Raw genomic sequence first — 13758 nt, forward strand, 5'->3', positions numbered from 1 at the left:
GGTTCTTACATAGAATATAGAACAGTACAGCGCAGGAACAGGCTCTTCAGCCTATGATGTTGTACTGAACATGATACTAAATTAAACTAATCCCTTCTACCTGTCCTTAGTCAATATTCTTCTATTCCTTGTACGTTCATGTGCAAGGAATAGACAGATATGGACCAATATGCATTCACTTAATTTAAGAAAATTCCAAGTACCAATCCGGTGCTGCCGTCTATATTAACCAGTTCCATGCCACAGATGACATTTGTGGCACAGGTTCTATCCAATCCCAAAAATTAGTTCATCTACTGTACCTATGTGTATTTTTATAACTTGCAGTTCCACTACCCAGATTTTTATCTAGGTATTTGTTAAAGGAATAAGACAACCTAGTATTAATTATAGTATTTTTTTAGAATTCTGTTCCATGTAATTTGTGCAAAGACAAAGAAAAATGTCCAATCTGGACTTTTCCTTTAGGACTTATTAATCCTCTGCTTCTGTGAGTAGTCTCAAAGTCAAATAGCCTGCATGCTACCAAAGGCTGTCTGAATTTTAAATCTTGGACTGTATCATTTATCAGTTTTTTTTTTCCCACGGAAAATAAGCTCTGCTTTCTGAATTTATCTTCATAATTTGCAGCCCCATTTCCAGAAATGATCACCTTCAATCTTCTAGAAACTTAAGAATGACATGCTCTCTATGAGCACGGAAGTGGATGCGATTGAGTTCTGCTGAAAATCTTTTTAAGATGAGAGTAGTTCTGGAACATGCAATTTTAATTCAAAGTAATGCTGACCAGAGACAAAAACAATAGCCAGCAGAAAGTTTTAAAAATCAGTTTTCTGATTGGTTGGGGGTCAGATCTTCCCCTCAGTTGGGACACTCTAGCAACATTGCTTGACAAACTACATCGGGAATAACTCCATCTTAACTCGCCCATTAAGCTACTTCAACATTGTTGGACCCAAGAAAACATTACTAAAGTCTCGGCATTTCCTCGTGTGGCTTCAGGCATTCTTGCCTAGTCTGTCAGGCCAGTCTGGTTTTTGCCGCAAGTCTAGCAGAGGAAACAACCTGAAAGGGAGACTTTTTGTTCCAACAAGAATGATGTGGCATTTTATTAAATAAAGAAAATGCCTTGAGGTCAATACTATCACTTAATAAAAAATAGCAACAGTTTGATGTTCTCATCTAATGTCAAAAGTGCACACACTTTTAAACAAAAAATGTTTCAGTTATCCTTTTAAACTGTAAGGAAGTCATGTGTGAAATCAACAGTCGGAACCCTCAAACTGTTGAATGGGGATAATATATAAACCAATTTATTGGGTCTGATTTGTGTCTGTCTCTTAAAATAGCCAGAGATGGAAAGCTGTGTCAGGTCCACATGTGTTTGTTGCTGTTCTGAATGCAGCTTTTAAAACATCCTGAAGTTGCTGGTGTCATGCATGAGGTACAACATTAGAAGTGAGGTGACATTGAACCTGCAATACTGCACATTCTGCATAAGTAAGCTGCCAACCCTGATGAATATTTTGGGCTTGCTTAGCCTACTGTTGTGGTGCCATTGCAGCGGTGGAGGTTGTCACTTTAGATTGGAATCAAACCCTCGTAATTCCACACAGAGCACCTTTACGAGTTGATTCCCTGATAATCTAGTTCAGCAATTTGCTGGCTGACTTAGACATCATATGCATGGCACAGAGCCCTTGAAGGTTTGAGTACAAAATTGATGGCTTTGTGTGCAAGAATCATAAAAACAATACAGTGTTTTGATGTTGAAGATTGACTTTTCAATTTTCTAAGATTTTCCTCTGCAGATAATTCACATGGGATGGGTGAGTGCGAAGCTGTTAGGATCTGATTCCAATCAGATTTACAAGTTCAAGTTTCTGGGACTGAAGGGTTCATCGCTTCACATTTTCAATGCTCCACCGGTAAGGAACAGAAACTCTTTAATGTTGTACAGATTTATATTCCTTTTTCTCATATTTTCCTCTGAGGCTTTACTTAAAACAATCAACTTAACTTCAACAGAAGGTTCAAATTGAAGCAGAGTGAGTGTATGTATAGTCCTGATAAAGTCACCTTTCTCACCATGGTTCCGAGCGCTCCAAGCTTAACTTCCACGATAGTAAGTGAGCTAGAGCTTACCATTAATTTGCCAAGTAATGGATACAGAAATGCACGGTGGCACAGTGGTTAGCACTGCTGCCACAAGGCACCAAGGGCCTGGGTTCAATTACCGGCTTGGGTCACTGTCTGTGTGGAGTTTACGCATTCTCCCCATGTCTGCCCAGGTCTCATCCAGGTGCTCTGGTTTCCTCCCACACTCCAAAGATGTGCAGGTTAGGTGGATTGACCATGTTAAATTGCCCCTTAGTGTCAGGGGGACTGCTAGAGTAAACGCATGCGGCTATGGGGATAAGGCCTGGGTGGGATTGTGGTCGGTGTAGACTCAGTGGGCCGAATGGCCTCCTTCCTTCTGCACTGTAAGATTCTATGATTTTAAGCTGTGCTACAGAATATCAAATCATTTAAAAGCAAATGAGTAAAATTACACCTTTGCACTATTCTCATCCAGCTATATCTCGTTTGGTGTCAAACCTTGGTCCAGTTGTAGCGCTCTCATCTCTGATTCTGGCCTCAAGCTCCATTGAGTGCATAGTTTAGGTTGACACTCCAGTGCAGTACTGAGAGAATGTTGCAATGTCAGAGGTGCCATTTTAGATAAGATCTTAAATTGTCACCTTAAATGAATTTAAAAATATCCCCTAGCACTATTTTGAAGAAGGGAAATTCTCCTGGCCCCCTGACCAATATTTATACCTCTACCAAAATCAATAAAATCATATTTATCTGGTCACTTATCTAATTTCTGTTTATAGAACCTTACTGAGCCCAAATTGGCTACCATGTATTCCTACATTGCGAACTTCAAAAGTGCTTAATTGATTGTGAAAGGTGCAATACTAATGCAAATTCTTTATCTCCAGCTGATATAGTAGGTTGTAACTTTGTTCTAAATTTAACTTTGTCATAGCTTTATAAGACCCTTGTCAGGCCTCATTTAGAGTATTGTGCGCAGTTCTGGTCGCCTCACTATAGGAAAGATGTAGAAGCTATTGAGAGGGTACAGAGGAGATTTACAAGGATCTTGCCTGGACTGGGAGGCATGCCTTATGAAGTTAGGTTGAGGGAGCTGGGACTCTTTTCCCTGGAGAGACGAAGGTTGAGAGGCGACCTGATAGAAGTTTACAAAATGTTGAGAGGAATAGATAGGGTGGACTCTCAGAGGCTATTTCCCCGGGTTGAAATGGTTGCTACGAGAGGACACAGATTTAAGGTGCAAGGAGGGAAGTTCAGAAGTGATGTTAGGGGTAAGTTTTTCACTCAGAGGGTGGTGAGTGAATGGAATCGGCTGCCGTCAGTGGTGGTGGAGGCGAACTCGCTGGGGTCTTTTAAAAGACTTCTGGATGAGTATATGGGGTTTAATGAGATTGAGGGTTAATAGATAGGTCTGTAGGTTGGTAGGTGTTGATGTGATCGGCGCAACTCGTGGGCCGAAGGGCCTGTTTGTGCTGTAGTGTTCTATGTTCTATAGCTGTTTATTCATATATAGCTGTAGACGTTTGTTCTGAGCCACATTTGATTTTACAATGTGACATTAATAACAATACATTTGTATAAAACCTCTTTAACTGCTGCTTCCACACTTCAATTCCCAATAACAAAATCACATTTGCAGAAAGAATTTTCAGAGGATCAAACATGATGACTTACTTTTGAGGTATTTATTTGAACAGGGAAATGTATACATTTGTTATGACATTTTAACTCTCTTACTGAACTTGTTCATACAAATCAGTTTCTTTCTTTTGTATGACAAATCAGTTTATCATACAAAAGGAAAGTGCCATAGTTCCTGGGAATCTGAAGTAAAAACAAGAAGCATCTGAAAATACTCAACAGGTCAAGCAGCTTCTGTGGAGACATTTATATAGATGATCTGGAGGAGGGAACCGAGTGTAGGGTGTCGAAATTTGCTGATGACACCAAGATTGGGGGAAAGGCAAATTGTGCGGAGGGTGTGGAGAGTCTGCAGAAGGATCTAGATAGGCTGGGCGAATGGGCCAGGAAATGGCAAATGGAATTTAATGTTGGCAAGTGTGAGGTGGTCCACTTTGGTAGGAAGAATGGTAGGAAGGACTATTACTTACGTGGCGAAAAACTGCAGCAGGCGACGGTGCAGAGGGACCTCGGGGTCCTTGTGCATGAGTCGCAAAAACCCAGCCTGCAGGTGCAGCAGGTGGTCAGGAAGGCGAATGGGATGCTGGCCTTCATAGCGAGGGGGATTGAATATAAAAGTAGGGAGGTCTTGCTGCAGCTGTATAGGGCATTGGTGAGGCCGCAGCTGGAGTACTGTGTGCAGTTTTGGGCGCCGCACCTGCGCAAGGATATTTTGGCCTTGGAGGGAGTGCAGAGGAGGTTTACTAGGCTGATACCGGAGTTGAGGGGGTTGAGCTATGAGGAGAGGCTGAATAAACTAGGCTTGTACTCGTTAGAGTTTAGAAGAATGAGGGGAGATCTCATTGAGACGTATAAGATGATGAATGGGATGGATAGGATAGAGGTGGAAAGACTCTTCCCGCTCAAAAAAGACAGTAGGACTAGGGGGCACAGCCTCAAGATAAAGGGGGGGCGGTTCAGAACGGAGTTGAGGAGGAACTTCTTCACTCAAAGGGTGGTGAATCTCTGGAATTCTCTGCCCGTTGAAGTGGTGGAGGCTGCCTCGCTAAATATTTTTAAGAAGCGGGTTGATGGGTTTTTGATAAGAGAAGGGATTAAGGGTTATGGGGAGAGGGCGGGAAAGTGGAACTGAGCCACGACAGATCAGCCATGATCTTATTGAATGGCGGGGCAGGCTCGAAGGGCCAGATGGCCTACTCCTGCTCCTATTTCTTATGTTCTTATTTCTTATGTTGAGAATGAGTGGAATTTTTCAATCCTGCCTATCGTGGGACCAGGAATTCCCACCCAAAGTCCATGGGCAATTTGTTAATCCATCAAATTATCTATCCCAGCTACATCAATTCCCACCCTGGGCAGGACCAAAATACTTTGACCAATGTTTCAGGTCACTGACCTTTCTACAGAAGTCTAAATTCTTCTTCACCTGCTGTGTATTTCCAGCTAATTATGCTTTCAATATCATGCTTTCCAATGCTTCAGACCTGTGAGGTATGTCCCAAAATGCAATACACGCAAAATACATCAGCAGTGAAACAGTAGATTATAATTCATAAGCAACAACTTTGTTGACTGATTTACCTTAATTCTGCATTACAAACTCCTTCAATTGGAATGTTCTGCTAAAGTGTGAGCAGTTGCAAGGCCTGAAATTAGGAACAGAATTGGCTGTCACCCATTTTTCAAAATGGCAAAAAATCTCTATAGATACATATTTGTGCACCTGGTGTACATTATGAGAAGCAAAGCTGGCAGAATGGTGTGATCTGCTCTAAGTCATGCAAACTCCCTTGCTCTGAATGAGAAGTGTGTTTGTAAATGTATGGTGCATGCATAGTTGCCTGCTTGGAAAATGTTCTGGTGGAAGTAAGCCCAAAACTGCTGGTCTTCTAATGGCAATCTGTTCCTAAAGCCAGCTCCAACCCACTTACTTTTCACCCAAATGGAGTGACAAGGCACCATGGGGACCAAAAAAAATCCCCTGCTACTCCCATAAGGAGAAGTCAGTCAGGAATGATGAAAAAGGGCACAGGCAGTCACTCATGCTCTAATTTTCATTTCCCCTTATTGCTACTTTGCTCTATTGACCAGTCCTTTCCCTTCAATTTACTACATCTTCCCTCATGTGATTTCTTTCTGCACTATTTGGTTTAAAACCTTCTCTACCATTCCTAGTTATATGGCCCACCAGAACTCGGCTGTCAGCACGTATAGGCGAGGACCACACCAACAAACAGCTCCCACTTGCCCCAGGACTTGGTGTCAATGCCCCATGAATTGAAACCAATTTGATTTTTATTCATTTAGGTGGATATGGGCATTGCTCACCAGGCCAGTGTTTATTGCCCATCCCTAATTGCTATTTTGAGTGACGTTCTAGGCCATTTCAGAGGGTACTTAAGAGTCAACCACATTGCTGTGGATCTAGAGTCACATGTCAGTCAGACCATGTAAGCATGGCAAATTTCCTGCCTTAAGTGACTTCAGACAACCAGATGGGTTTCTCTCATTGACAATAGTTTCATGGTCATCATTAGTCTTTTAGTTCCAGATTTTTATTAAATTCAAATGTCACTATCTGTCATGGTGGGATTTGAACATGGGTCCCAGAAGATTACCCTGGGTCATTGAGTAACAATACCACTACACCGCCGCCTTCTCCACTCCAATCTTTGAGACTCATATTCAACTCCCTAATCTTATTTGCTCTACACCAATTTTCCTGTGGCTTAGCTAATAATGCAGAAATTATTACTTTTGAATTTCTGCTTTTTAATTTGGCCCCAAGCTGTTTATAATAAAAGAACAAAAAGCTTTTGCTTGAAGCTTATACAGTGCTACGATACAAAATACTGGGGACATTAGGACCCAGTTTGAATCATGGAGAGTGAGGTTACACTTGCTGGAATGTCCCTTGACATTGGACATGGGAGATAAATCCCTGTAAAGCCCTTAAAATGAATTGGAAAAGTTAGAAATTTTCAGGCCAGATTTTATGGCTGTAAGATGTTGAACAATACAAAATAAATTCAACATGGAAGATTTAAGTATAAAATGTTGATCAAGTATTGAGCTTTATAATTATTATAATGTCAACACTATCTCAGGAAGTTGCTAAATATAATGACTCTTTAGAACAATGAATGGCCAACAACACAGAAAGCATTGTTGAGGTACAAAATATGCATTCACCCTTTTATAGACAGTAAAATTTGCTATTGTCAACATGCCATTTAAATGCTTAGGTTAAAATCATAAAGGGAAAATATATCATCCAGATATAAAGTGAAAATAAGAGTGTATTGGAAAAATACGCTATTCTCCAGTTCTGTTTACCATAAATTTAGTAGTTTTTAACAATAGTTCTCCACATCAAACGTTGCTATAAATAGATGGTGTATGCGTCAGGGATCAGTGATTTATGTGAAATGACCTACCCACTGGTACCTACCGCATTAAAGCTGGCACATAGAAGTGAAAGAGCTCTAATGGTCACAATTTAAGTGATTTTCCATGAACCGCTGGCCCCTGAGCTGTTTTTCATAAAATTGTTGATCCTTGAATTACTGCAACATAGAATCCCAACAGTACAGAAGGAGGCCATTCGGCCCATCAAGTCTGCACCGATTCTCTGACAGAGTGCCTTACCCAGGTCCTACCCCCATTACTCCACATATGTGCCCCACTAAAGGAAGCTCCTCAGCCCGCTTTGCTAAGTGTCAATTTAATTACACTTCCCCACTCTACGCTTGGTCTTTGTTGTAGTCTCTTACTGCCAGCATATATGCTGAGAGTTTCAATGTAGATTTCATGGGATCTGTTACTATGTTATCTATGCTGAACACGATATTGAGGCTGATGAGGATCCTGGCTGAACACAATTACATGAAGTTTTTTACTAGTGACAACCACACACAACTCCATGCCGACATTGATCTAGTGTGCAGGCTGACAATTGCATAGATTGTATGCCTGACTCACAGGGTATAGAGGAAGCCTTATTGTTACAGAGTCATAGACAGTAGTGAATATCTTCAGGCAATAGGAAACATCTAAAATGGAGGCTCTACCTGTTACCCTCCAGCCTTGCACATCGTAATGTCATAGTCATATCAGATGTAACTTAAAGATACATGTCACTATCTGCATTGTAAGAAGTCTCACAACACCAGATTAAAGTCCATCAGATTTATTTGGAATCACAAGCTTTAGGAGTGCTGCGCCTTCATCAGGTTTGATCACCCAATGAAGGAGCAACGTCCGAAAGCTCATGATTCCAAATAAACCTGTTAGACTTTAACCTGGTGTTGTGGGACTTCTTACTGTGCCCACACCAGTCTGGCATCTCCACATCATGAGTGTCTGCATTGACATGCATACAAATATGACAACAGTACTTTTATTAGTGCAACATATTTTGTCCTTAAAACGCTTGCTTTATTTCACATTTTAAATCAACTTTTTTTCATTTTCGGCAGAGATAATGACCATGAATCGATGCAAAATTCAGCTAAGAGGGTGTGTTGCCTATAGAAATGTTCTGTGGTTCAGCTGGTAGCAATCTGGCCTCTTGAGTTAGAAGATTGTGTGTTCAAGTACAACCACAACCACAACAGTGACTGTATTTCAATGGTTGTAAAGCATCTCTGGCATCTTGAGTTGTGAAAGGCTCTATATAAATGCAAGTCTTTCTTTCTTCTCTAAGATTAATTTTGCATGTTAATAGGTCCACGCTGCATAATGGCAGCGCACATTGCAAAGTGGGGCGATGAGATCACTCTGTCCAATTCATAGCCCATGTGATTTTTCAAACATTAGGTTTTAAGTCTTCCATTGGATCCCCTGACCACAAAGAGATGTACAGGCTAAAAACACCCAGCTCTTCCCAACAGAATTCCAGAATTAGCTTGGTTGGAGAGGGGCAGAAGGTCCTTGAACTAGACAAGTACCTGGTGTTATAATCCAGAAATCCAAAATTAAATCAAAAGATTCCATCAGCAATGCAAAGTGTTACACTGAGATAACTACCCTTTCTCCTCCAGAGTACCTCACAGCTTCTTTGAGGGTCAGTTAGTTTAGTTGGCTGGTTTGTACTGCAGAGTGATGACAATAGTGTGGGTTCAATTCCTGTACTAGCTAAGGTTATTCATGAAGACTCCATTTTCTCAACCTTGCCCCTTGCCTAAGGTCTAGTGATCCTCAAGTTAAACTCACAGATTGCCATCTGGGAATACGGTGACTTTAACTTTAGGGATGGCACGGTGACACAGTGGTTAGCACCAGGGACCTGAGTTCAATTCCAGCCTTGGGTGATTGCGTGGAGCTTGCACGTTCTCCTCATGATTGTGTGGGTTTACTCTGAGTGCTCCATTTTCCCGCCCCCCCCCCTCAGTTTAAAGATGAGTGGGTTAGGTGGCTTACACAAAGAGAATTTAGCATGGTCAATGCACCTAATCAGCTTGTCTTTTGGACTGTAGGAGGAAACCAGAGCACCCGAAGCAAACCCATGCAGGCACAGGTACTGATAGAACGTGCAGATTCCACATAGTGACCCAGACCAGGAATTGAACCTGGGTCCTTAGTGCTGTGTTAATCATTGTATCACCATGCCACCCAAATAGTTACTCTGCAGGTCATGGGTTCAGCATTGTACTCAAAGCTACCATGTAACAACTATTATCTCATATAGTCTGAGTGGCTAGACAACTAGTTCAACTGACCAATCAAGCTTTGTAATTGCTCTGTCTCCTCTTATTATAACCTAATCTATCTGTGATGATCTAGTACAATTAACAAGATGAATGTAATTTATGATCTAAGTTAATGTAATTAAAAGCTACACAGGTCTGACTATCAATTTTAAATTTACTTTAATCTTATTGATGAAGCATTTTCTTAAATTCCACAGTACTAACCCATAAGAAATGATCTTACGATGATGCATCAACATTTTACTTCATAACATCACCAAACTGTTGACAGATCTACTTTTACCTGAACACGATCCATATTTTTCATGTTTATATCTTCGAGACTATTTTGAGATCTCCTTGTACTGTAAAAGATTCTTTCTCTCGTTTGTGATTGTCACTTCCAGACTCACTATCACTGCTTGCACTATTTTCTTACTTTCCACTCCTTCATCATGTTGTCAGTCCATGGGCCTTGTGTTTTGGCATCCTGAACATTTGAACCTGCCAGTAGCATTTTCTGTACACCCCACAATTGTTTCACTTTCTATTCATTAAATCAATCAAGAATGCCTGTCACCTGAATATCCACGCATTTGGCCTGTGGATGTGAGAGCTCTGTCATTAGTGTCATGATTACCTATATTACTGCTACTTTTCACATTCTGTTCCTCAAGACCCTCAGCACAATACGCGGGTACTTGGAAGCAGAAGGTATCACATTTATTTTTATCAGCTGCTCAGAGTCTGAGATTTGTAAATAATTCCAATTCGGTTACGAGGAGTGAACCATAGCAGTTTGATTGCCGTGTTCAATTAATGCTGTTTGACCATCATGATGTATTAGCTTACTGGGTCCTTTTCATTCCCTATGGTCATCTTTTATGATTCATCAAATCTCCTGAATGAAGTATGGTCTTAGATGGTCTGATATGATGCCTTGGCACTCTCCAAATTTAGTCCAAGACTTGCACCTTGATAGTCCAGAATCCTGCATATAAAGCACTCAAATGTGGAGAAAAAAAGATGGAGCCAACAGTAGTGGCTTCTAAAACAAAAGGACAGTACAGATAAGGCAATTTGGGATTTCACCCATTGGGAATGAATTCTTTGCATGAACTGTCAATATTCTGAGAGTTACCATTGGTCAGAAACTCAGCTGAACTAGCTAACCGCTCTGGCCAGAGTGGTTGTCAGTCTGCAGCCTGGTCAATCAGTTTAATTTATGCAGCATTTCTTCCATCACTACAAAATTGCTTCAAGAAGTCCATTGCTGAAATAGAATTCTGTTGACTTGTACGTGATCATTGCTATATTCTCTCGCATGCCTCTGAACTCATCTTTGGAAAGTCCTCCTCCATTAGTAATCAGAAACTCAGCTGGCTTTCCAAGCCCAGTCCCTATCCATTTCTCTTGGTTTTGTTCATAATAGCCTTTTTGTTTGTACTACTTACTTTTCAATACTAAATCTACTTACTAAATCTACAAAACGTAGAATGAAAATATTTGCCTTTGTCTCATACTTTTAGATCCGTCACGACTACCCTCAATGAACAATGTAGGATACCTTAATTATGTGGCAAGTGTAGCTATTATATCACTTGAAGTTAATCTGTGTGAGAATATTTTTATTTGAGATATTTACATATTTCTTCTCCTTTTACATTTTTTTTCTCCTTTTCCCCGATACAGCAATAAAAGGATGAAATTATGTGGCTAGGTTACAGACAATAGTCTTGTATTCCCTTGAATATAGAAGACTATGGGGTAATCTAACTGAGTTTTGTTTACGATGAATCTATAGGGTACACAGAACAGCTATTACCTCTGGTGGAGGAAGTCCCGAACAAGGGGTCATAAACTGAAAATTAGAGCTAAACTGTTCAGGGGTGATGTCAGGAAGCACCCTATTCACACAGTGGCGATGGAAATCTGGAGCTCTCGCCACCAAAGTGTTACTGAGGCTAGATCAATTAAAATTTCAAAACTGACAATGCTAGGTTTTCGTTAGACAGGAATGTAAAGGGTTAGGAAATCAGGGCAAATAGGTGTATTATGATGCAGATCGCCTTTGATCTAATGGAATATTGGAGCAGGCTCAATGTGCTAAATGGCCTACTCTTGTTCCTGTGTTCCTTTCCCTCACTTGCTTTTCAGATGTTTACATGTTGCTCTTGTCAGTGGAGAAAGCAGGGGTCATTCCTCCTTTGACATGTATGGGGTGATGAAAGACACAGATAGAGGAATTGTCCCCATTATTCCATGAATGAGCTGACTTCTTCTAGGCTAGATTTATAATGGTACCAGTAGCTATCCTAAAGCTTGCACCATTCTCACCCAAAGATATGCAAATTAGGTGGCTTGGCTATGCCAAATTGTCTTTTAGTGTTGGGGGATTAATGGGATAAATGCGTGGGGTTACGAGGATAGGGCCTGGGTGGATTGTTGTTGGTGCAGGCACGATGGGTTGAGTGACCTCTTTCTACACTGTAGGGATTCAATTATTCAAAAATCATAAACCAATGGATGGCTTAGATAAGGACATGACTGTATTATTCGACTTTTTTTTAAAGATTTCACTTTTTTTTCTATTCATTCACGGGATATGGGCTTCACTGGCTAGGCCAGTATTTATTGTCCATCTCCAATTGCCCTTGAGAAGATAATGGCGGGCTGCCTCCTTGAACTGCTGCAGCCCATAAGGTGTTTGTACACCTACAGTGATGATAGGGAGGGAGTTCCAGGTTTTTGACCCAGCAGCAGTGAGTGGCTTAGAGGGAAAATTCCAATTGCTGGTTTGTCATACATCTGCAGCTCTTGTCCTCCTTGATGGTAGCAGTCATGGGAACATGCTGTTTAAGGGGTCTTATTGAACTGTCGCAATGCATCTTGAAAATGACATGTACTGCTGCCATTGTGTGTCAGTGGTGATGGGAGTGAATGTTTGCAGAGAGGCTGTCAATAAAGCAGGCTGCTTTGTGGATGGTATCATGCTTTTTCAGCATTGTTTAAGCAACACTCATCGAGGCAAGTGGAGAATATTCCATCACATCCCTGTTTCATAAATTGCTGACATGCTTTGGGGAGTCAGGAGCTGAGTAACTCACCACAGGATTCCCAGCCTCTGACCTGCTACTGTAGTCAAAGTGGCTACTTCCGTTGAGTTTCTGGTCAATGGGACAGTAGAGAATTCAGCGACGATAATGACATTGAATATCAAAGGACAATAATTAGATTCTCCCTTGTTGGAGATGGTCATTGCCTGGCACTTGGGTGATATGAATGTTATTTGTCAGCCCAAGCAATGATATTCTCCCTACTATTAGTCTTGAATCCCCTTCTTTAACTTTTGCTTGCATCTTTTGGGCAGGATTTTTAATCTTTGATAAGGAGGTTGAGCAAATTGCCAATGCAACTTTAGGACAACTTGTATTTGTTTTGTCTGATTCTTAACTGCTCAGGCCATTCATACTTGTCTAACATTCTCTTGAAAAACATTAGGTCATGTTAAAAAGATGCAATATTGTTCCAAATGTGTAAAGTGCAGATCAACTCCCCTCCAAAAACAATTGCCATATCATGCTTCATGCCACGTTTAAATTGTGCCTTTTCACAGAAGATTTACTCAACAGCATAAATATCTCACTTAACTACATCAGTCCTTATAAAATGACTTGTTTTCGTTGCTTTACGTTGGAGTGCAACTCTTTTTCCTGACTTCATGTGTTTTTACCACCAAACCTGAAGCAAGTAGCATTTCTATATTTCTTAATCTTGTGTCAATCCTCACTACTTAATGAATCCAGGGAAATTTTTAATCAAACTGGTACTATATACTGCTGAAGCACAAGTACTAAATAGCATTCCACAGTTACAGGAGTCAGTGACAAACATATTTATCATAGGATTAAGGCTCTTCATGACCAATGGAATTTGTTCAGATTAGTCAGCCTCTGCATTGTGTGTGCCATTATTGAGGATACTGTCCCTTTTCTTCAGGTATTTCACCATGTAAGTCATACCTGAAGCATATTAAACATCTTTTGGACATTCCTGGGATTGAATGGTCCAATATTTTTGATTCACTTTTGTCTTCTGCTATAACAGCCTTATCAAGTGCATTTAGTCTCATTCTGCTTATCTGTAATCCCTCTGTTGTATGGATGCCCATGTCTGGTATCAGGGCTATTTCAAATTATTGTGTGTGTGTTTTCTTTTTGTGACACAGCAGAATGTTTAATTTCTTCATAAAGACTGAAGGAAGTCATTGTTTCTCAAAGTTTTCTTTCGGGCAGCTGACATCTGATCCAACAGAGTCTCCTAAAAA

The 13758-nt window shown here is 40.7% G+C and overlaps 1 protein-coding gene across 1 annotated transcript in view; it reads left to right on the plus strand.

Moving 5' to 3' along the window:
- Window positions 1-13758, plus strand: part of sntg2 (syntrophin, gamma 2) — a 221215-nt gene that overhangs the window by 139648 nt on the left and 67809 nt on the right. The window contains exon 11 of the mRNA XM_080193249.1: window positions 1812-1928. Within this exon, the coding sequence (XP_080049375.1) occupies window positions 1812-1928 (117 nt within the window). The remainder of the gene's footprint in view (window positions 1-1811; window positions 1929-13758) is intronic.

Source organism: Carcharhinus amblyrhynchos, chromosome 7, assembly GCF_965287045.1.
Source record: "Carcharhinus amblyrhynchos chromosome 7, sCarAmb.v2.hapA, whole genome shotgun sequence".
Classification (NCBI taxonomy): Eukaryota; Metazoa; Chordata; class Chondrichthyes; order Carcharhiniformes; family Carcharhinidae; genus Carcharhinus; species Carcharhinus amblyrhynchos.